This window comes from Ruditapes philippinarum, unplaced genomic scaffold (assembly GCF_026571515.1).
Source record: "Ruditapes philippinarum isolate M1 unplaced genomic scaffold, ASM2657151v2 ctg2439_1_1_1_1, whole genome shotgun sequence".
In the NCBI taxonomy this organism is placed as follows: Eukaryota; Metazoa; Mollusca; class Bivalvia; order Venerida; family Veneridae; genus Ruditapes; species Ruditapes philippinarum.
The window spans coordinates 101,551-126,575 of record NW_026856198.1 but is presented as its reverse complement, the minus strand read 5'-3'; the positions used below and the strand labels follow the sequence as shown (position 1 = coordinate 126,575).

Below are 25,025 nucleotides of genomic sequence, written 5' to 3'. Positions count from 1 at the left end.
TTATATTCGAGAGGCAACAAATTTTTAAACTAGACTCAGGACCGCGGCAAAAGCATCGTTATAAGCGGTATATCGTTATAAGCGATGGCGTTGTAAGTCGAGTTTACTGTAATTAGGTAACACTGAAAGATACAATTATGAGCAAAGTAATGTATTTATGAAGATTTCTTAACGTCGGGAAAATAGTAATTTATGGTGATTGCTTGCGTGCGATAACTTATTTGTACGATATAAAGCTATAAACTAGCTATGATAAGACATGGTGTTAGACATTAACAATGATTATATACGTCATAATATGATCCTATTACAAATACAGCTCTAATCATAAAATGAAAATAAGATTCTACGGTATCTTGAGGGAAGCTTGCTACCCATAGTAAAAAATATGTTATGTGCAAGCTTTTTTACTTCTGATTTTGGAAGCATACTGTTTGTAAAAATACTTGTAGTTATTATCGTAAGATAACCGGCTGTATAAACCTATCTCATTAACAATTGTGTTTTTTTTTTATTTATTAGCTTTGCTTGGTCAATCCTAATATCAGTTGAAAGGATTTATATAAAGACCTGTTATGCCCGCTATGCCCTACTTATGCTTAAACTTTAAAAGCTTTTTTTAATTTTGCGTACTTTTAAATAATCTAAAACGTTACTCTCGGGCCATTCGCCGGAACCATCTTTTTTATCTGTTGCTTTTTTTGGCAATAAGTACAGTATAGTTATAGTGAACTAGCATTTTTTATGGAAGTCAATACTTTGTTTCTACATTCATGACAAATGATTTCCAATTACAGCTACTTTTTCACGGTAACAAGCATCTTACATTCTCGAAAGCCATTATTTAAACATTTTAAAATTCAAGTTTGCCCTTTCTAAAGAAATAACCATGTACGTGTGTATTTGTTTGCAAGAAATTATGTACTTTTAAAGGTTAGACACGAAATAACAAATCAAATTAGTATTTAAGAAAAAACAAAAACAAAAAACAGTGTTCCTTTTCATGAGATTCTGAAACGGTATTTACGAAGGTAATGAAAAAAGCCAATTCTTCTCTTTACCCTAAATTATCTGTACATTTTATGTCTTTTAATCTTGTTCAAAACATTACAGAGAAAGAATGACGGTACAAATCTCACTGACTAACAAAAAAACATTGTCATAAAAGTGCCATTTAGCGAAGATGTATTTTATTAATAACTTTTTTTGCGTTGGTGCAATGATACAAGGCACGTCTTATATGTTCTGTGTGTCAGACAAAACCGAAAAAAATGTTTAAGGTAAAATATGAATCCAAATGTTCGCAAACAATAATACCGATTATTTAAAGATTTCTTCATACATTAATTTTATACTTAAATCCGGCAACAATACCGATAAATAAAAGCATTTGTCATACGATAATACTTATATATGTTTGTTAAATTAAAAAATCCTATTCATTGTACTCAATGTTCCACGTTCCTAGACCTGATACTATTTGAAGGATACTCAAGAAAATGAAAGATAGAAGAAAAAAAAACAATTAAGTTCAAAGCCCAGCCATGACAATAAACACACCAACAGTGCAAATAAACAACATTGAGATAGTGGGGTTAAAAGCATGTCTTGATGCATTGATCGCAAATGTTTAAGAATATGCATTTAAACAAATGGAAAAATACAAACGAATAAAAGAAACATGGCAACACCTAACGTTAATTGGAAATTCAAAGTTTGCCACTGGTAACGAAATGCCATTCTGAAAAAACTGCTAACACAGAATGAATTAACACGAAGATGTTTACAGACAAATGCATGGAGAAAAAGAATACATTCATTTTTTGTTAGTTACATTTGTTCGATTGCACGTAAACCAACTGTTGCTTCAGTCTCCTTTTTTTTGAATTTGGAATTTATCACATAAACCGCGGCGCAGGAGTGTAATAAAGCCATTTAATAATCAAAGCACAGAATGCGCTGAATTTGTTTGGGTCTCAGAATGTCAGAAAGGTGAAAGTTGTGAGATTATTGTTCATCAACATTGACCTGGCACTCTTGCATTTGACCCTGTAGTCGGTATATTGATCTACTTGTAAAATCGATATGATTGTTAATATCGACTTGTTAAAATGGTGTAAATTAAATACCCCTCTCAGCTCAATTGGTAAAGTGGTTTCACTTGAAGAATGTAGAAGTTTTTGCTGGTTGGTTCGAATCCTATTTCATCGATTTTTTTTATATTTTAATCTTAAACAATGCCATTCTCTTAAAACTATTGCAAACCCTTTTTTGTTGTGTGTACTATCTGTATAGCATTTTTAATGATATAGCGTGTATGCGACAAAGCCTAGATGGCATAAAAAGAGCCGTTATATACTGTAATGAAATAAAGAAATGTATAATTGTGTATTAAAATACCACTTAAAAAGATTTTCTAATATCAGGTGTAGTAAAACGATTTCAAATTAATTTTTGCAAGTAAATTAAAAAAAAAATCATAACGTGGAATTGGTAAGGAATCGAACCAGAGACCTTCATATCGGTAGACCGACATCTATACCAATACACCACACACCACTGACAAGTGCAGTTAGCAAATATATCGGTATATTCGACAAATACTGCATGGTCAGTGTTTATTCAAATGACCTTTACGAAAGTTAATGAAGTGCCAGGTCAATATTGTTGGACAATATAAATCAATTTGTTCTTGTATAGTGCCACCAATGCATTCCAGCGTTTAGGCTATAAAACTAATTGCAACACTGATATTCGATCCAATGTTTATTTGACTTAAACAATTTGAAAAAAAAAATTTGCCTTAACTGGGATTTGAACTCCAGACCTCTCGCTTCCTAAGCGAGCGCGCAAATCTCACGGCGACGGTGGCTTTACATGTTAAAGGCTTGAAGAAAACCATATTATTCTAGTTAGGGTTTGTAACGACGCTAACTGTTGTTTAACACTTGTGTAAATAATCATGGCGCTTACTATAAGCATGTATATCTATAAAGAATAAAACAATATTAGAAATATTCGACCATTCGGGAATTATTTTGCTTGAAAATTAATCCGCCTGTCATGTGACCATATTTACGCAGTGATCTCCCCTAAATTTTTCGGCCTAAGTGTTACATATAAAGGGAAGTAACCGCTTCAAAAAAGCGGACTACTTTCGGCACTTGCAATTAACAGCATTAGAGTCTGAAATTTCGCTACCATTATTTGTTTGGTCTGACGACCCAAACAAATAAAAACGACATTACACTAGTGTAATAACACTTTGACGTGACGTCATTTGCGCTATATTAAAACATAGCGTTAAAGCGTGCTAATGTTAGCGTTACACTATAGGCACACCATTGAAAAATTACTCATTTAAACAGTTTACTGTTCTTATTTTATATATGTGATAAATAGAATATTATATTCGTGTAGATGCAATACTAAATTTATTGAACTTGTTGAATAAAACAGAGGCTCGCATATGATTTTATTCAACCCGTTCAATAAATTTAGTATTAAACTACACTCATTCAATATTCACGAGAACGACAAATATTGTAATATCCGGATATCGTTATATCCGAGAGGCAACAAATTTGAAAACAAATGTCGGGACCGCGACAACAACATCTTTATAACCGGTATAAGCGATGGCGTTTATTGGTAAGACTGACAGATACAATTATGAGTAAAGTAATGTATTTATGAAGATTTCTTAACGTCGTGAAAAAAAGTAATCTATGGTGATTGCATGCGTGCAGTAACTCCTTTGAACGAAATAAAGCTATAAACTAGCTATGATAAGACATTGTGTTAGACATTAGCAATGATTATATACGTCACAATATGATCCTATTACAAACACAGTTCTTATCAGAAAAGGAAAATAAAAGTCTACGGTGTCTCAGGGGAAGCATTGTTACACATTAATAAAGCATATATTATATGCCAGCTTTGTAAGCATACTGTTTGTACGAAACTTCGCAGTTTTAATCTTAAAAAAACACATGCTGTATAGACGTATTTCATTAATATCTGTGTTTCTAATTTCATCATCTTTGCTCGGGTAATCTTAATACCATTTGAAAGTATTTCTTCTTTCTTTCAAAGGCTTTTTGTAATTTTGGTGTACTGTAATAGTATGAACAAAGTTACTCATTGGCAAGTCACACCATGTATGTCCAGTAGCGCAGAAATGTGCAACATAACGAAGTAATTGCGCAAAAGTTACGCAGAATTGTGCAATTTAGTGGCTAAAACGAGCACCGCGATAAGTAAATGGACCAATATTTTTATTGTACACCAAAGTGGAAGAAATTTGTTAACGCATGCGGTTGCTGAGACATTATATTTTGAACCTCATCAAAAATATTTCCATTATAATGTTTATTTTACAAGATCATTCGTGAAAATGACGACCTGGCTTGCGTATTGACGGCGAGTTTTAATTTCTTTGATATCTTTAAATACAATAACGTACATGTTACTTTATGATGTTTTATATTCGATGTACCTGAGACATTTTCCAATTTACTCGTGTCATCTTACAATAAATTTAGCAGATAAAACGTATTTGAGACCATGTTTACGAGGTTACGCCGAATTCGTGAATGGAGCACTAAAGCAGCGGCGGTTATCTCATTAAAAGTAGCTAAATCCTATTTACCAGCTTCCTTCTATTGTTACACGACACTTGTAGTTTGACAAATGTCTTCGGTATACAGAATATGACAAAAGTTTTAAATGTGTTAAATATACATTTTTATTCGACGAAACACAAAAGACACCTTCAAAACGGCAATCAGGTTGTCTTTCTCACGAATGATCTAAGGAAGAAAACAAATTCCTGAAAAAAAATGTAATGCAGGTCAAAGTATAATGTAGTAGTAGCCGTATGCGCTAATTCTTTTCTTTAAATTTGATTTAAAATAAAATATTTTGGTTCGTTTACTTACTGTGTTTTTTGTTTTTGCAATAGCGTTGCACAGATTCGGCGTTACTTTTACGATAATTGCACACTCCTGCGTTACTTGATATGCACGCTGAGTCACCAGAACCAACTTTTTAATCTGTTACTGTTCGGCAATGAGTACATTTATAGTGAATTTGTATAATTTTGTATAGAATCCGAAATACTACTTTGTTTACATTTTGCTACTTTTATAACAAATTATTACACAATATCAGCTACTTTATGCAGGTAACAAGCATCTAACATTTCTCCAAATCCATTGTTTAAACATTATGAAATACAATGTTAACCCTTTCTTTAGAAGAAAAAAATATGTGTTTCTGAGGCATAATGTGCCTTTAATTTAATTAAAATTATAATTATTCTTTGGGTGTGAATTTCATCTCTAGAAATATGAACATATTAGTTCTTTTCCTACATTCAAAACGATCTGTAAACAAGGGTGGACAATAATGACGAACAAGATTTATACAAGCGTTATTTGTATTATTCAAATTCATTTGTATGTTGTACATATCAAGTAATCAACAAGGGTTATTTAGACTTTGATACATGGTAACAATAATGTACAATAAAATGGGTTACTCTATCAAATTTTACAAAATTTTACCACACTTTTTGATCATCCTTAGTGATATAGCGGTATGAAACCCGTTTTAAGAAGTTATATTCTAAATAACAATGTATATATGAAAGCTGCATGCCTCTAGATGAGCCAAACGATTTTAAGAAAATCATCCTTGAGAAAAAATATTATAAGATTTTATGAAAGTAAAAATATTCACCATTTAAGAGATAATTTTCATGTTATATGTAATTACGGACTGACTGTGCAGTATTTATCACTATATTTCTACTGCGTGACTAACGCAGTAAGGGCTACTTGTACATATTCTGACCCATTTTTTGGTGTTTTTCGTAGATTGCAATCTATGAATCAAACGTACTTTCTATGTACACTTAGCAATATATTTCTTTTAAATACAATAAAAAACATTTTTTATGAATATTGACATGAATCTAGAGGCATGATGCTTTGAATAAAACAAATATTTTTTCAGAGGTGTTCATTTATGTAATGATTATTATATTCTAATAACAGATAGAATCATCCCTTTTATCGCAACTGATCTACGTTTATTCAACTGAAAGCACAATTTTGCATTTCAAAACAGAATTGAATACACATTTTTGGGAGTCTTCTTTTCGGTATGTAAGAACAAAATTTGTATTTAAACAAAGTCATGATCATATATGTGGGTGCATAAACCAGCGAATTTATTTATATTTAAAATATTATAATAATACATGCAGAATATAAACAAAACAAACATTATGTAATTAAAGATGTTGTGATGATGTCAGAATCTATATAAAGTCAAAGATGGGTGGAATGTTATGCGCATGTATATACGGTATCCAATCAGACTGGCAAATTGCCGTGGATATCAAGCTTAACATTTACTGTTGTAAGCCTATACATTGGTAACCCTATCCAATGGTAAACCTATGCTGTTGTAAGCCTATGCAGTTGTTGGTAATAAAGCTTCATCAAGATGATGTATTTCAATTAATACAAGCTATTTTTTAATCTTATTTTAGCCATCACTAAGATTGAACAAGTGAAAAATTATCTACTTAACAAAAACAATAAGAAAAAAATTAATGTTTTATTTAAAAGGTGGCAAACAATCCTATATTTTCGCATTCAAGACTAACGCTTTGAATGCTTACACTTCATTGTGTGTTCATATCAAACACAAGCTCTTGAATACCAATTCCGATATCTATGATTTTAGATTCATAAACAATTCTGATAACACTATTTTGTCTAAGATCGTTTTTACCGTTCTTTATGTAAGCATATTTCAAGCAAATTCATATGTATTTCAAAGTAAACACGCCCCTCTACTCTTGAAGACCGCACTAACTTTATCTACAAAACAAACTTTCATACTTTCACCAGAAAGCAACTACTAATATCCAGGCGGCATGGGAAAATGATATCACAGATAGTGAAGTTCAAACATCTCGGCGTCCATATTTATATATATAACACATATATCTATTTAGTTCAATTCTAAACAATGTCAAGCAATAAGTTTTGTTGATACCTTCAACAATCAGCTGTTATAGAATATCATAGATGGACAAAAATACCATCTTTAAGTCCATCTAACAAATCATTCAATTCGTCCCACATTTGTCCAAGTCTTTTAACCAATCAAATCTACAATCCTGAAAAATTGCATGTTCATTTAACATGTTTTAAGCCTGTACACTTCGGATTCTTGGTTCTTTTCGGCAATTAGTTCGAACATTTACCATCAGGAAGTCGTGAGGGCCAACACTATAGTAAACACAGTGGTCCAGAATATGTGCAAAATAGAAAGATCGTTGGTCCCTGAAGCTGAAATAAAAGAGAATGCAACTTATCATCATATAGATCTTGGGAACAATTACTTACAATTATAGTAAGATACTTGAAATTTACAGTTAAACTGGTTTAAATTATTAATCTTGCAAAAAATATTTATTAACATAAAATTTACTGTTGAATTATCGTTTTTTTCGATTCATTGTTTTAGGTATCATGAATTTTGCAACAATTATATATATGTACTTTATTACATGAAATTTACAGTTAAACTCAATTTCGTTTCATTTGTTAATTAATTGGTCTTGCAAAAAATGAAATTGACCAAAAATGGATTTTGTTTCATTGTTTTGGTTATGAAACTTGCAATAATTATTTCATATGAAATTGACAGTTGAAATGCACTTCGTTTCATTGTCTCAGTTAACGATCTTGCGAAAACTACACTTAACATGAAATTTACATTTAAACAGCATTTCGGGTCATCGTTAAAAGTTTGGGTCGATCTTGCAACAAATTCACATTTACATGAAATTAACAGTACAAATTTCATTTCATTGTTTAAGTTATGGATCTTGCAACAAACAATTAATTGTAAAATTGTTTTTCGTTTCATCGTTTTAGGTATGGATCGTGCAACAAACATTAATAATTAGTTACATGAAAGTACACGGAATTTAGAGTTGAATTAGGTCCTGTCTTTTCATTGTTTAAGATATGGATCGTGCACCAATCACTGTACATGAAATTAACAAATGAGCAGCGTCACGACAAAACCAACATAGTGCGTTTGCGACCAGCATGGATCCAGACCAGACTGCGCAACCGCACAGTCTGATCAGGATCCATGCAGTTCGCTATCAGTTTCTCTACTTCAAATAGGGTTTGTAAGCAAACAGCATGGATCCTGATCAGACTGCGCGGATGCGCAGGCTGGTCTGGATCCATGCTGGTCGCAAACGAATTATGTTGGTTTTGTCGTGACGCGGCTCATTTGTTAATTTCATGTCTTTAAACCAAGCTGTTATACAATCTTGAATTTTTTTATTTTTTGGTTTTGTCATGACGCGGCTCATATATGCGCATAAATTTTATCAGCTACTTGAATACGTGCCGATATCAGACGAACAAACAAACGTTTTTTTTTACTTTCTTACTTTCTTATTTAAATCGACATGTAAGCATTGCACTTAATCATTGATAACATTCAGAAATTTAACATTGACTTTTAGCATTGATTTTAATCAAATTGAATATAAATTATTTATTTATTTTATCAATCACTTATCAGATATATTTGAAAGTCAAACCGAGCGAGCTATGAACTTGAATTTGGCTATATCTATAAACATTGGCGTCGTGTGATAATTTAAAAAATTGTAGTCTTAAATGTAAAAGGTTTGATCTTATGCTATTGATAATGAATACAAATTTAATAAATTATGCAACAAAAGCTGCCTGTCAAACAGCACATCGCGCTCGACTATTCTCAGTGCTTGACAGTAAAAATAGAGACATAACTCTGTAAAAACGGTTACTCAGAGTAATGGGTCATGTGCCAATTATATAAGATTATCACAGAAAACAAGTGCGTGAAGTTTCAACCCATTCCGTACAGTAGTTTTGTAGATACCAACTTACATGTAAAAAAATATTTAAGTGGGACGGTAACGGTGATGGTAGGGCCTCGCTCTTCTTTTTTCCTTAGCCTTGTTTGATAAATTTTATAATATCAGACACTTGTTTGGTATTCTATCTATCATGTTTTCAATTGAAAAAAAAATCTGTTTATGAAATAGATTTTTCCCTTTTTTGACATTACAATTTCAAAGACTTCCCTTTAAATTTAGTATATTGGCTGACTTTGGAAGAAAGTAGTCCGGCAAGACTCCAGTTTTAATTTCAAGGAAATACGGAAAATTTGTTAACTGCAGTAAAAACATTTTTTACGGTAAAAGTACAAAAGTAAAGTACCTCAAATTAAAATACACATTTTATTTCATCAATATTTTTTAATCTTTCATTTATAAGTATAAAATTAGTAAATAAATATCCATGTTTACCATTGTAGTAGTAATAACAGTCATGTTCGTCACTACCATCATGACATTGTAACGTATTATCACATCGGTTGTGTTCAGGAATGCATTGCAGTTCACTGAGGCACATAAACGTCGTCTCGTTGCATTGTTTGATGTCAAAATGCGGTGGCAAATCTGCGAGAAAAAACAGTAACAAGTTTAAATGTACGGTAAACAGCATTTCAAGATAAAACACAAACAAAGTGATCCATCGGAAGCATTAATCACAACAAAATTACAAGAGAATTGCAGACTCGGTTTGATTGAGTCTGTACATGAGGGATAATGAATAAGTGCAATATCCCTCACGCCCCTAGCACCGGCTAGCCAGTGCAAAGAGTATTCTGTAATACTCTTGCATTGTTAACGGGTAAGGAGAAAAGCAACACTTACAAGCACCACCTCACTGCATATTGGTAATACATTCTACACTCGATTATTTTGTTATCATACTATCGGAAAGCTATGTCAAAGTGTTTCAAAGATATTCAAAGTAACGATTATTATAAAAATTGAAGTTTAACAACCCTTGAGTTGATATCAACAAAAAATGAAGAGCGTCCGTGGCCGAGTGTTTAAGGTTGTTGACTTTAAACCACTTCTTCCCACGACTTTAGGTTCAAGTCTCGCCAGGGACTTTGGATTATGTCATGTGAGGAAGCTATCCAGCTTACTTACGAAAATAGGTGGTTCTACTCTAGTTCCCGCTTATGGCTGAAATAAAGTACAGAGGAGCACCTGAGGTCTTCCTCCACCAGTAAAGCTTGAAAGTCGCTGTGTGACCTATACTGAGTTGGTGCGACGTAAAACCCAACAGAAATCACGAAATATCTTGATTTGAGATTCAAATTTTCAGTATAACTATAACATGCAATATTTGCGTTTGATACAAAAGTGCATTTGCAACATGCCAAGACACATATCACAGTATATTTCAATGGTACGATACTACGTCATTGCGCACCTGCAAAATGCTCCCAAACTGAAAACGGGATAAAGTTTTTTTTTCCTAAATGCTCCCCTCCCACTCGGACTCCCAAACAAGATTTATCCCGTTTTAGGCTTAAACCAGACAGTAAAACTTTAAACGTTTTCACAAACGTTCTAGTTCAAGTTACATTATTTTTTTATATTCTAACGATTTCTTAGAATAAAAACATGTTTTATCTTCTAGTCGACGGGATGTTTAAAAAAAAAATCATAAATCCGATTGGGTGCATTTGACAGATGCGCGATGACGTAGTATCCTACCGTTGATATTTATAAGGTATAAAGTAAATTACCAGGGCAAGCCCAGACATTGCACGAAGTTGTAGCATAATCTCTCCCCTCGCATTCAAGTCCTCCATTTTGCGGCTCAGGCGCATTGCACTGCTTCTTTCGTGTTGTTGTCCCGTTGTCGCACATCTTCGTACACTCACTCCATGGACCCCAAAATCCCCAAGATCCATCAACTAAAAAAATGATATCATAATAATCATAGTAGGACTCTTTTATATTTGCTTCAAAGTTCTTCAAAAGGGAGAACACTCAAGAGTTAATAAAGCTAAAACAAACAGTTTGAAATCACAAGCTACGTTTTATTTGTATGTCAATGGAATAAAATGGAACAGAAATTTTTTTTTATGCACTTCACCGTATTAAGCGGTATTCAATTCACTACACTAAAGTCACAATTACTGTTTGAATAAATTGAATTTTCAAAGTATAACATAACATTTATTCACAAATTTATGCCTTCACATTTTGTAAGCTCTTATTGTTGCTCATATTGGTATGTGCTACAACCGGAATTAGAAATACAACACTGCATTAAAAGGCGAAAAATACAAAAACACGGAAGGGATCACAAACTTTATAATTGTCATGTCTTTTAGTTTACGCATTTTAGCCGCTAAAAACCAAACATACAAAAAAATACAACACAATTTTGGACTGTCGTGTTTTTTTGATTTTATACATCAAAAAAATTTAAATACATTTTATAGTAAAAGTTTTGTATTCTATTTTTAATGTTGATTTGGCCTACCAACAGTTTGATACAGAACTTTCGAAAAACATTGTCAGTGATAGTTTTGCATAAATTAGAATTTTCTCAACAGTTGTAATTATACATTTATTTAATGTAGATTAATTTTATTTTTTTACAATACATCAAAGTGCTAGATATTTTCAATCGTCGGATACCCACGGCCGAATCATTTACATCTTTCGTCGGATACCTATAGCCGAACCATTTACATATACCGTCGGATGCCCATATCCGAACCGACCTACCGTGGGTATCTGACGTTGGATTTCTTCTTACAATAATAATATTCATTCATGTACGTTATAACACCTACTCGGACATGGTTTATCAACAATACATTCGATTATGTCTTCATAAAAGAATTCATTCTTTTTGTTGCCAGATTGTTCTCGTGATTTCCAGGCCTTTTGCCTCTTCTGAACTCCATATCCGCACGTGACGCTGCATTTTGACCACGCTCCCCAATTGGCCCATTCCCCGGACTGTCCCAACACCTCACTCACTGCCAAAAAAAAAGGGAGTCAAATTTAAATGTGTTTCGAAAAACATAATTTTAACAGTAAACTTTGACGAAAATATAAGCTTATTTTATTATTGCTGCAAACTTTCTTTTTTATAGAGAAAAGGTGAGATTTAAATCTTCTAAAATTGACAGCAGCCGCCTATATTAAACTATATAAACGACACCATTATCCAATGAAAAGCGCAGTTACAAACGTGCAGTACTATGAAGTGTGATATTATGGATTTTGAATGGTGTATATATTGGGAATAAAACATTTCATGTATAATGTAACAAGAAAATAAGACGCGCCTGCGCAGTTAGTCTGTCTAACCGTACTCTTTACTAGAAACTCTAGGTTGAATATTTTCAAAGAAAAGAAAAGTTATAATCCCAAAATTAGATTGTCAGGTATGAAATATATACTTGTAACTCAAACGGGGACTGAAAATTTACATAATCATTTCAAGATGTATTCATTTGCAAGTTTTTCAATACCGTTATTTGTTCAATGTTTCGGAATATAAGGTAACGTGAGAATCGATTATACTAAAATTTATTCCTTACTTCCTATATTAAAACTCCATTTATTAGAGTATAATTTCGTTGAACACCCTTATGCTGAATAATTTTACGATTTATTACGCTCATGATAGGTTAAACTTGAGACAGAATAATGATCGTTAACACTGACTCGGCAGAAATATGACCCAAGAAAGTATCTGACGCAAGGACAAAAATAAACATTATGTTTAAAGGGACTCGGCTGATACATTTTGACAAGACGGAAATATGAAAATAATTTTTTTATCAAACACTCGTGCCGATTTTGCGACTCCGTAAAAATGGTATTGCACGGCCGTGCATATATTTTGACGTGACGTCATTAGCGTTATACAAACATAGTGTAATGACGCGCTAAATGTTAGCGTTAAAATATAAGCGTGTCAATGAAAAATGACTCTTATTTCACTTTAAACGGTTTTAATTTGGGTATGAGATAAATAGAATATTAAATTCGTGTAAGTTCATTACTGAATTTATTGCACTCGTTGAATAAAATAATATTATGCTCGCCAGACGCTCGCATAATATAATTTTATTCAACTCGTGCAATAAATTCAGTATTGAACTCACACTCATTCAATATCCTCTATATACTAATAACTTATGTGCAAAGTTTCAGATCAATGACACCGTCGGTCAGTTCTTTCATAATTCTATTGTGAAAAATGAGCTAAAAATGAAAAGTGTTTGGACGCTCTTAACTCATACCGGGCTAACAGTCGCATTAAGTACTGATTTTTAATTTAAATCTGAGTATATTTCTATATCATCTGTTTCATATTTTTGTCTGTTTTAAGTGTCCTAGTTGACCTATGTAACATTTTAAAGGCTTTTGGACTTCAAAGGAGTTCTTTCCAGTGCAGATAAACTTTGAAAAGATGGCCGACGACAAAATGCAAATGTTACTTACAGTATCAATCAATGCTTTCTCATAATATTCTCTACCGTGGCATTTTAAGTGTTTTGATATATATGTTTATATATACATAGGAGTGTGATAAACTATGAATTTAAATAAATGCATATTTAATATAAAGTATACAAAATGTATATAACAATTTACTATCGCTTGCTGACGAGATATAAGAAGAAAAATAGCTAGAATAAGATCTTTACCACTCGAGGCGCTACACGATGACTGGAGACGCTACGCGGGGACCGGCGGCGATATACGGGAACCCGATGCGCTATACAAGTATTCGATGTCTTACAAGAGGTCCAGTGGCGCTACGCGAGGACACAAGATACTATACGGGAACCCAACGCGCTGCACGAGGACCCGATGGGCTATACGTGTGTTATTTAGATCTAAGAAAGCTTCTTTTCGAATATTCCGTTCACAAACTTTATATCACGTAACAAATTTATAATATTGTAAAATTCTTTAATATCTTCTTTTAAAACCAAGGAAGTTAACGATAAATAAAGTTTAACTATTTATTTTTAGATCGTCTAAAAGTTAAAAAAAAACGCTGCATTTTTTCGCGTGGTTTTTTTCCACGGAAATGACAAAGTAATTGCATATTGCATAGGTACGAAAGATCGGTGGTGACATTTTAACTTCTTGAATTCTCGGGTTCATCTTCACGAATTATCAATGTCAAGTTCATGAATTTACGATTTCAATATATAGAATTCACGGATTCACGATTGCCAACTTGAATTTCAACTTCAACATGATTTTAAGATTTCAAGAAGTGAAATTCATGAATTTGTGAAGTTGAAATTGTGAATTCACGAAGCTGATATCGTAAAGATCAAAACTTGACTTCGCGAAGTTGAATTCGTAAATTCATGAAGTTGAAATCGTGAATTCGTAAATTCCGTATGTTGAAAACATGAACTTACGAAGTTGAATTTGTGAAGTCACGAAGATGAAATCGGGAATTCATGAAGTTGAAATGTCCCCAACGGTAATTCTTAAGAAAATATCTAAAAAAGATTTCTTACGTACTTATCTTAGATAGTTTTAGACAAATAATGATAAAAAAGATCAATAACATTTGTTTAAAAATCAATTATCAACAAGTATTCAGAATTGTAATTATCTTAAAATCACTAATAAACAGGTTCGAAATTTATTTTAATGCTTGATATGAAGAAAATTGAAGCTCCTTCTGCCCGCCATCTTGTTGCTAAAAATAAACTGCTCTTATACCTACGGAGGCAAGAGGTGCGCTTAATTAATTTGGAATTAATTTTAAAATGAATGTGTACGAATAAAATGAAAAGCGAGCCAACCAATGAAATATTAAGAAATAATTCCCGTTTTTATAACGAAAATTATCGTACCGTATGTGCAGTTATCGTCAATAGCAAATTGATATACAAAAATGTAATAATTAATTTATTATATAGAGTAAAGAGATGAAGACAATCAAAGTTACAGGTATATAAAAAAAATGATTACCTTGTTGAATAACTATTGCTATCTGTAAAACATTGTAGCCTAACCTCATAGTTCACACACAAAACTGAAAATATACAAATATAATACTAGATAAATATAGTTCACACACAAAACTAAAAAAATATAAATCAAATACTAGATAAGTACTGGTAGTTCACACACACAACTGAAAATTTGCAAATAAAATACTATATAAAGAGTTAACACACAAAACTGATAATATAACAATAAAATACTAGGTAAAAATAGTTCACAAACAAAACTGAAAATATACAATTAAAATACTATGCATAAATAGTTCACAAACAAAACTGAAAATATACAAATCAAATACTATGTGAATTGTTCATAAACAAAACTGAAAATATACAAATAAAATACTAGGTAAAAATAGTCAATACACAAAATTGAAAATATACAAATCAAATACTATGTGAATGGTTCATATACAAAACTGGAAATATACAAATAAAATACGAGGTAAATAGTCCATACACAAAACTGAAAATATACAAATAAAATACTAGGAAAAATAGTTCTTACACACAACTTAAAATATACAAATAAAATACTAGGAAAAATGTCCACACTCAAAACCGAAAATATACAAATAAAATACTAGGTAAAAATTGTTCACACACAAAACTGAAAATATATAAATAAAAATACTAGGTAAAAATAGTTCTCACACAAAAACTGAAAATATACAAAAACTGCCATTTATTTTAGATAAATTCTAAAAAGATGTTCCATAGACTGAAAATAGCACACTGTTTAACTGTAACCCATATAACCAAGTAAAGGTACTTTTCTATAAAAATAGATAAAAGTAATTACTACATATGAAAGAACATTGAATTGTTTCTATCATCGCCGATTATTGCATCCAATATTGGACTGTTATAACACTTGATACATCAATAAATTCACAGTGATACAAATATATACAATTATTGTGTACTATGGTAACCAGGGCATCAACTTGTGTTTTTTTTTATTTATGTCCTTGGCAACGGCAATGCATAAAACACCATGCAGTTGTAAAATTTGTGATTTGTTTTTGATTTTGATATTGTATTGTATATCTAAAATGATATATTTGTTGTAAAACTGCTCAAAGAATACAAACTTTACGTTCTATCAGGACACACGCATAGACAATAAATACAGGACGGGTTATCAAAGTTAAAAGCCCAATCTTGACAATGAAGGTAAAAACAGAGCAAATAAACTTCACTGAGATAGCGGGTTTTTAAAGCAATGTCTCCGGAAATGTCATTTGAAGTATTGATCGCTAGTGCTATTGCTATACAGTAATAGTGCGCAACGTATGAAAACATTTCAAACAAATCAAAAAGCACTGACAACAACCTAATGGTATTAGGAAATTGAAGTTTTGTTGAAAATGACATGTCATACTGTCATACACACTATAGAAAATTAAAAAAAGGAGATAAAAATTGACGCAGAACATGTATTCGTTTCATGTTTGGATGACATTATTGTATCTACTGTCAAATTATTTCAGACTAAAAAAACTTTTGATTATTTGCGAAATACAGATCTAAAAGAAAGAACCAAACATCGCTACATATTAAAACAACTGAATAAGCAATGGAGAAAATATTTTTTTTTTTTAATCAATATGAGGGTAAATGAGCCTTAAATAATCAGGCTGATCAGAAGCTATGAAAAACGAAAAATATTGTGAAGTGATAACAAATTGCAAATGGCGCTTACAGTCCTCGTAAATTACCAATTACAGGTCAAAATATGTCAAAACAGCCCTAACTGCGTTAGTCACGCAGTAAAAAATATGATGATACAGACGGCAAAAGCATTGACAGCAACATAATGTTATTACTATAATAGAAAAGATAAAGTTTTGATGGCTTAATTGACATACATCATTGACATGTATTTCACTGTTAAACTGATTGTAGAAAATAACCATTAAACTATTTATTTTCTGATTGTCTATTAACAAATTCCATAATATACATAGCATAATGGTGTTAATGGTGTTGTTTTTTAAAAAGCAAAAACTAAATAAATCAATCAATAAACAAATATTTAAATAAAAAATAAAATAAAAACCATCGAGTTTAAGATTTACAAAATAGCGAAAAACATACATAAATGTAAATGATTTCTATAGTTTACCTTTCTATTCGTAAAAATAGTTATATTCCTCTTATTAAATACGTTTTATCTTTCGTTTTCAATGTGACCTATTCAGTTCATATATTGAAGTGGTTTATAAACATTAAACAGTATTTTGTAATGTCAAACATAGATGTAAACACTTTGTAGGTACACTTTTAAGGAGTGCAGTTTATTACAAAATTGTGTACAAAAAGGCTTATCTCGAAAACGACTCATTTTCACTTTAAGCTGTATACATGACATGTTTTAACGTGTTCACTGAATTAATAAATATAAAACGGTGTAGTGTACGCATTCACTCTAAAATGGGATATGATATCATATTCAACTTTCCGTTTAATTCTGTGTATGTAATCAAAGATATATTATGAATATTGTCAACTTTTTTCCATTTAAAATATCAAATTTATTACATCATGGCAAAGTTTTTTTACCTTTTTTTCAGTGTATAAAAGTGTAAACCAAATTTGTATCGTAGCGATCTTTCGTCCGGGACAACAAAAAAGTAGTATATCATTTCGAAATTACTTCACTATCCCAGTTGATTTACTACAAGAAGCGGAGTATTAAATAATGCATCTTAAATCGTAGTTTCGTTTTACATTCATGTAATGCTTTTTTTTTATCTGTCACTTACTACTGAATCCAAAGGGTTTTCGGATGTATGTGGTTTGATCAAGGAAACAAAAAATGACCTATTTTTTAAAGAAATGCTATGATGAAAGAAAGACATGTGCATGAATATTGACATAAACACTATTAAATGAATCATTCATGATGAATTCATTAATGTGTAACGAATCTTAGTGCACTTTAAGATAATTTAATGGAAAAAATAACGAGCACTTAGATTACTGCTAAGTGTAGCATAAGTAATGAACACTTAGAAAGCTGCTACGAGTAACATAAACAACAAATGTTTCCACGTGTAGCACAAAGAACGAGCACTAAGATTACTGCTACGCGTAGCATACATAAGGATCACTTAGATAGCTGCTACGTGTAGCGTAAGTAACGAGCACTTCGATAACTGCTACGTGTAGCATAAATAATGATCACTGAGGTAACTGCTTCGTGTAATGTAAATAACGAACACTTAGATAGATGCTACGTGTAGAGTAAATAAGGATCACTTAGATAGATGCTACGTGTAGCATAAATAACGATCACTTAGATAGATGCTACGTGTAGAGTAAATAAGGATCACTTAGATAGCTGCTACGTGTAGAGTAAATAACGATCACTTAGATAGATGCTACGTGTAGAGTAAATAACGATCACTTAGATAGCTGCTACGTGTAGAGTAAATAAGGATCACTTAGATAGATGCTACGTATAGAGTAAATAAGGATCACTTAGATAGATGCTACGTGTAGAGTAAATAACGATCACTTAGATAGATGCTACGTATAGAGTAAATAACGATCACTTAGATAGATGTTACGTGTAGAGTAAATAACGATCACTTAGATAGATGCTGCGTATAGAGTAAATAATGATCACTTAGATAGCTACTACGTGTAGAGTAAATAATGATCACTTAGATAGCTACTACGTGTAGAGTAAATAAGGATCACTTAGATAGATGCTACGTGTAGAGTAAATAAGGATCACTTAGATAGATGTTACGTGTAGAGTAAATAACGATCACTTAGATAGCTACTACGTGTAGCGTAAATAACGATCACTTAGATAGATGCTACGTGTAGAGTAAATAACGATCACTTAGATAGCTACTACGTGTAGCGTAAATAACGATCACTTAGATAGATGCTACGTGTAGAGTAAATAACGATCACTTAGATAGCTACTACGTGTAGAGTAAATAAGGATCACTTAGATAGATGCTACGTATAGAGTAAATAAGGATCACTTAGATAGATGCTACGTGTAGAGTAAATAACGATCACTTAGATAGCTACTACGTGTAGCGTAAATAACGATCACTTAGATAGATGCTACGTGTAGAGTAAATAAGGATCACTTAGATAGATGCTACGTGTAGAGTAAATAACGATCACTTAGATAGCTACTACGTGTAGCGTAAATAACGATCACTTAGATAGATGCTACGTGTAGAGTAAATAAGGATCATAAAGATAGCTGCTACGTATAGAGTAAATAACGATCACTTAAATAGCTGCTACGTGTCAAAACCCACCTCGCTTGCTGGAGGTAAGAGATGCATAGAACCTGGTAATTCTAACCCATTGTGTCGCCTCTTATGACCACGCAGGGATACACGGTGGCTGCAATTATGATACCTCAACCCCTAAAAGTAATCCCTCAGCCATAAGGAGATTGCCAGGCCAATGTTATGTATTATAAAAAACTGTTTATACATTACTATTTTATTACTAAAAGGTCTTTAATGTGCATATATAACACTGCAGAATTGCCTTTTATAATTGAAATAGAAGGTAATTCATTAACTTACAACAGCCTTGTATATAAATGATATAAACGACACGTTATCCAATCAAAATCGACGAAACAAATTTGCAGTATTATAATTATGAATTATTCTTTGATTAATAACGCTTCAAGTATTCTTCATATTGCGGATCAATATCAATATTACTCTAATAAGCATGAAATCGAAACATTTATGGGAATCTATACTACTCTTAATAACAGTCAATTTACATAGATAACAAATTAAACTATTGAATAAAAGAAACTCCTTTTGAAAATAAGGTTAACATCAAGATTAATTGTATGAATCCAAAATGTCCAAAGATTTAAATGGTTGTACTGAAATTTACATTGCTGAGCGTTAATTTTGCTTATTTTTATAAGAAGAAGTAAAACATAGCCCCTGAGTAAAAAATAACTTACAAAGTAATGTTCCAAAACAAAGGAACACGCTGATGAGATTAGCGACTGATATATGCATATTTGAATTATTAACGCTTAAGTATTCTGTGTAAGCTTCAACTATATTTAATTTTAGATGAATTAATCTAGTCTCGCCTCAATTACGCTAATGTTGAAATGGAAAAGATTAATTTGTAAAATATACCTAAGTTTAATGCAAGTTTTATTTAAATCAATCTATGTCATATCAAAGGTTGACAATTCAATCAGGTTGGAGAATTTACCATTTTAAGGAAGATTATTTTGTAAACTATGATATAAAGTATTATTATTTTATTACATTATTTTAAATGCGCAAAATGTCTAATTGGTAAACTATAATATATCACAGACACCGGTGAACATTAATGTAATGTGTGATTTTTTAGGAAATTACTTACCTAACAACGTTGCATGTACATTATGCAATACTTCTCAAAATTCCTTTATATTAGAACTACGAAGAAGTTGATCCATAAATAGGTTAAAATAATCCCAATCATGCAATTACTTTATCATTCACTGAGATATCGATTACACTCAACCTAAAATACATCCCTATTGTGTGTTTATCTATCTCTGCCGCATCGACATACCTTACATGCTCAATGCTTCCGTCCGCAAATATTTCAATCCGTAATTTACAATTGCCTCAGAAAAAAAACCTTTCGTCGTCCACTTTCCATACAATAACTACAAATCGCTTTCTTTAATAACTAACATCTACTTCGTAGAAACAAAGTCTCGTCCTTATAAGATTGCTAGGAAATCCAATATTCGAGTTATTTAAGTGTCTCATAGTCGCGGAGGAAAATCACTAAACAAATGACGAATTAATACGCCAGCAACAAGTTTAATTCTAGTTGTATTGATTGTGGGAGCTACGGCGATAGAGAGCTAGAAAATGATACACTGAAAACCAATCCATCTCAAGTCCATGAAAAAATAGAAGAAAAAAGAAGAACTGACGATGCCGTATAAACTTTGAGAATAAATAAATGGAGCTTATTAAATTGCAAACTTCTAAACAAACTAACGAGATATTTGTCATACAAATGTAAGAATGATTTTTAATTAACATGATGTAAAAGAAAAAACTTTGCGTAAGAAATTGAATTCTTTTTAATAATAAATATTGAATATGCTTTTCAATATCTGACAATTTGAATGTTCCTCATCAACTGTGCACCGGTCGAGAAAGAGAAGACAACTGAAATATCTTGAGTACCAGTCCGACATTTTATGACTGCGAGACAGGGGCATTTCAGAAAACAACATCAACAAACTCAGAAATAGTGATTTATGTAAGATAAAAAACACATCGAGCAAATGCATAGTCTTCTTTAAAATAAAAAATAAAAATAAAATTTCGTTGACTGAAATTTCATAACAGTTTTTACCCTAAGCGTTTAAATAATGTACATGTACTGAATTATGTACAGCAAATTTTCTTTTAGATCTTCAGATTCGTTCCGTTTTTTGTTTTATTTTTTTCTCGAGAAAGAAACTATTAAAACGTCAGTTATTAAGACATAACATATCACATGATGCCATATTGCTTGACTTGACGAAATACATCTCAACATAATTTCAATGAAACAAATATGATGTTAAGATGACGTTGACAATGTTTCGAGATAATGTTTCCTCGGGGAATATATTATATCAGGAAAACTCTGTGTATGCTAGAAGATGATATAGCAAATGTTAGAAACATGCTCGTAAATCAAATTTTCAATCAAAACAGTAGCGAAAAATCCAGGGAGAAAACAATTGTTTGTTATATGGAATAATTCCATAAACAGATTTAACTTGATTGTATAATTTTACACTTCATTTACGCGATTAAATGTTTTTAATTCCATTATTGGCCGTTATATGTATTAATTATTAAACGAATTCAACTTAACTGTATAATTTTACACTTCATTTACACGAAATGCATTTTGAAAACCATTTTGTTTTGGTTATATGGAATAAATACAAGTTTACACTTCATTTACGCGAAAAAATGTATTTTGCATAGCAATTGTGTAACATGGAATATTCCCATGCAGGTATTTAACTCGAATGTATAATTTTACAGTTCATTTTCGCGGTTTGATGTACATGTATTTTAATAATACCATCATAAATTTTGTTTAATGGAATAATTCCATGATAAAACTAATTTTACTTGATCGAATTATTTTACGCTTTATTGGCGTGATTAAAAGTATTTTTGATATCATCATTTTTACAAGGAATAATTTCATGAAACTAATTTAATTTTAATTGTATAATTTAAAACTTCATTTATGCAATTTAATGTATTTTGAATACCATTTGTGTTATATAAGATGAACAGTAAACTCATCTTAAGTTGTCAGGTTAGTACATGTAATAATATATAACTCTTCACAATGAAAACCTTTGCCTTACCATTCAAGACATGGCGACAGTTATACCTTTTTCACGCACACATATAATCAGAATATTGCTTAGTTATATGTGTTTTATGGTACATGAAATTACAGTTTTCCTCAAATGCTATTGGTGAGTGTGTAATTTTACGATTTAGTTTACGGGTAAACAAAATGTATTTTATATTTCATCACAATACCGGGAAAGTAAATCATAAAATTAGCAAGGGCCGCAATCAATTTTTCTTTATTATATAGTCATGGAAATATAACCATGACTATTCAGACAAAATCTTTTAAAGTCTTACTTACAAATTGGTTACCTTAAAACAGGCTTACAAAAGAGGCTATATAATTTTGACCCGACGGTTTTCTTATTTATTCAAGCTTGCAGCAAACACTTACTGTTAATTGAGGTCATAAATAACACGTATAAAATGTTTCGCCTTACAAGAAGTTTTAGAAACGTATAATTATACAACTTCACGAAAACATTCGTCGTTTACATAGATTTTGAAATGCTACACCATACCGTTTAACTTAAGAATGTCGATGTGGTTAATGAAAAGTTGATATCAAATGTTACATTGAGTCACAAAGTTCTAAATTGGGGGCTCATCAATAAACGCCTTTCATTAATATTCTAGTATAGTCGGCTCTGGGACACTTAGTAAAAGCCATATGACAATTTTCCAGCTTTATTAAGTGGGGGGGGGGGATTGCCTCGAATGCACCTCCGTGCACTATTTCAGACACAAGCGGACACCTGAGTAGGAGTAGAACCACCAACATTCTGTAAGCCACTTGTAGTTGAAAAGCTTTCATTCATACAAAAAGTCAAATTAATGTCCCTGGCGGGATTCGAACCCGCAGCGTTAACGGGAATGCTTATCACTCAGTATGGACATTACTGAATATCTTTTTTTTCAAGTGTAAAATATGATTGATAATTTTTATTCACGCCCTAATAATTCACACAATAAAAATGGTTCCAACTGGATAGGTTAAAAATTAAATTATTTTAATTACCGGAACAAATACCGGATCTAATATTTGCCGGTGATACCGGATAAATACCGGATCTAATGAATTTGTCATTCAGGAGACACCTGTTTTGTATTCATAAGATATTTTTGCTTATTTTTCTTAATAAATCATTTTCGTTAGTACGCGTCTGTGATTTTGGTCCTACACACCAATCATTACATAGTTCCCCATACAAAAAGCTTATGTGTGTTCTTATTTGATCACGTGTACTCTCAAATCGTATCTACATTATAATAACTGACCAGGGATCATCTTATATAATATATCTTCATCTTCAATGTCACAAATATACAGCTTCATATATCGATTAACATGTCAGGAGATTTCATTGATGAAGCGGAATATTATTGAATTTGACAACCAGTAATTATCAACTTGTCAAATATCCCGGAGGCGTACTGTACGCATATAAATATATGCATGAGAGGAGAGAGCAACATCAGTTATAAAAAATAATATTGTTCTTCAATTTGTAGAGAAACTTAGCGTCTGACTGAGACAACATGACAATGCGAATTAGGTTAGAAATATCTTCAATATTACGTTTGTAAAATTGCAGCCATTTTTATTTTCCGTACTGAAAATGGTAAAGGAATAAACGGTATATAAGAAATCAATTGAAAATCCGTATAAATCAAGTATTGTTCTTCTAGAAGATGATACATAGATTACCGTAAACAATATCTGTAAAACTATTGTTGTTTTTTATCTAATTATTATTATTACTATTGTTATTTCAATACAGTGACAGTGGTGCGGCTAAGAACTGATTTTGTTATGTTTAAGAACTTCATCAGAATATGTAAATAACCATATTATATTTACATCTTATTATAAACAGTAAACTTACTTAAATATTCCTAATTCTTGAATAAAAACTGCGCGCGCATTAGTAGAGGAGAAAACATACATTTACGGATAGATTCAGTCGTTGTTGCACGTTTTTAATATGCGTGGCTCAGGGCGCAACGTAAAAACGGCTTAAATGCAATGACGGCCCCGTTAGTTACATTATCAAAACATAACTGTCATGTGACATCGCACACGTGAAAAGCATGACAAAATTGGATATCTTTATAAAGATGGCATTTTTAATGCAAGAATATGGCGCATGCACCTTATGTTCGGGCATTGACATATAAAGAAGCCCTTGGATTTAGAAAATCACGGATTCGGGCATTACATGCATCCTCGTGCTTCTGCAAATGTTAATGCACGAAAAATAGTGCATTAATCATTGTTTTGTAATATATGTCTCGAAAAACGTGCAGTCTGACCAGGCTCTATACTGTTGGTTGACCGATAACTTAATTTCATTATCATAGACTTATTCACTTTAAACGAAAACATGTGCAATATAAACATATAATCATTATTAAATATTAGTTTGGAAACAAACGACGCTTTATGATAGAATGATTCTTATAAGTCATCAATACAAATAATTAAATCGAAAAAAATACAAACATTTTTCATCTAAGTTTCTCTTTTAAAATCTTCTTAGCTATTTACATGAACCTACACGTTATAACAAATAAGCAATTTATGCTAGCGAAAATACTTCATGTTTAAAAAAACAACAAAGAAATTAATAACAAATAAACATCTCAAAAAATATAATAGAC

At 31.6% G+C, this 25,025-nt stretch overlaps 1 protein-coding gene across 4 annotated transcripts in view; it reads right to left on the bottom strand.

The window, feature by feature from the left end:
• Positions 1–5,872: 5,872 nt before the first annotated feature.
• Positions 5,873–25,025, bottom strand: part of LOC132745756 (thrombospondin-2-like) — an 80,354-nt gene continuing 61,201 nt past the window's right edge. Inside the window, exons 1-6 of one of the 4 annotated variants that reach the window (XM_060734731.1) lie at positions 20,548–20,729; positions 14,930–14,993; positions 11,764–11,952; positions 10,702–10,872; positions 9,401–9,553; positions 5,873–7,370 (exon numbers count right to left, since the gene is read on the bottom strand). In XM_060734731.1, coding sequence (XP_060590714.1) covers positions 7,288–7,370; positions 9,401–9,553; positions 10,702–10,872; positions 11,764–11,952; positions 14,930–14,978 — 645 coding nt within the window. In that variant the 5' untranslated portion in view covers positions 14,979–14,993; positions 20,548–20,729 and the 3' untranslated portion in view covers positions 5,873–7,287. Of the gene's footprint in view, positions 7,371–9,400; positions 9,554–10,701; positions 10,873–11,763; positions 11,953–14,929; positions 14,994–17,092; positions 17,229–20,352; positions 20,477–20,547; positions 20,730–25,025 lie in introns of those variants that run through there. The other 3 variants (XM_060734730.1, XM_060734728.1, XM_060734729.1) reach the window with 3 other exon arrangements.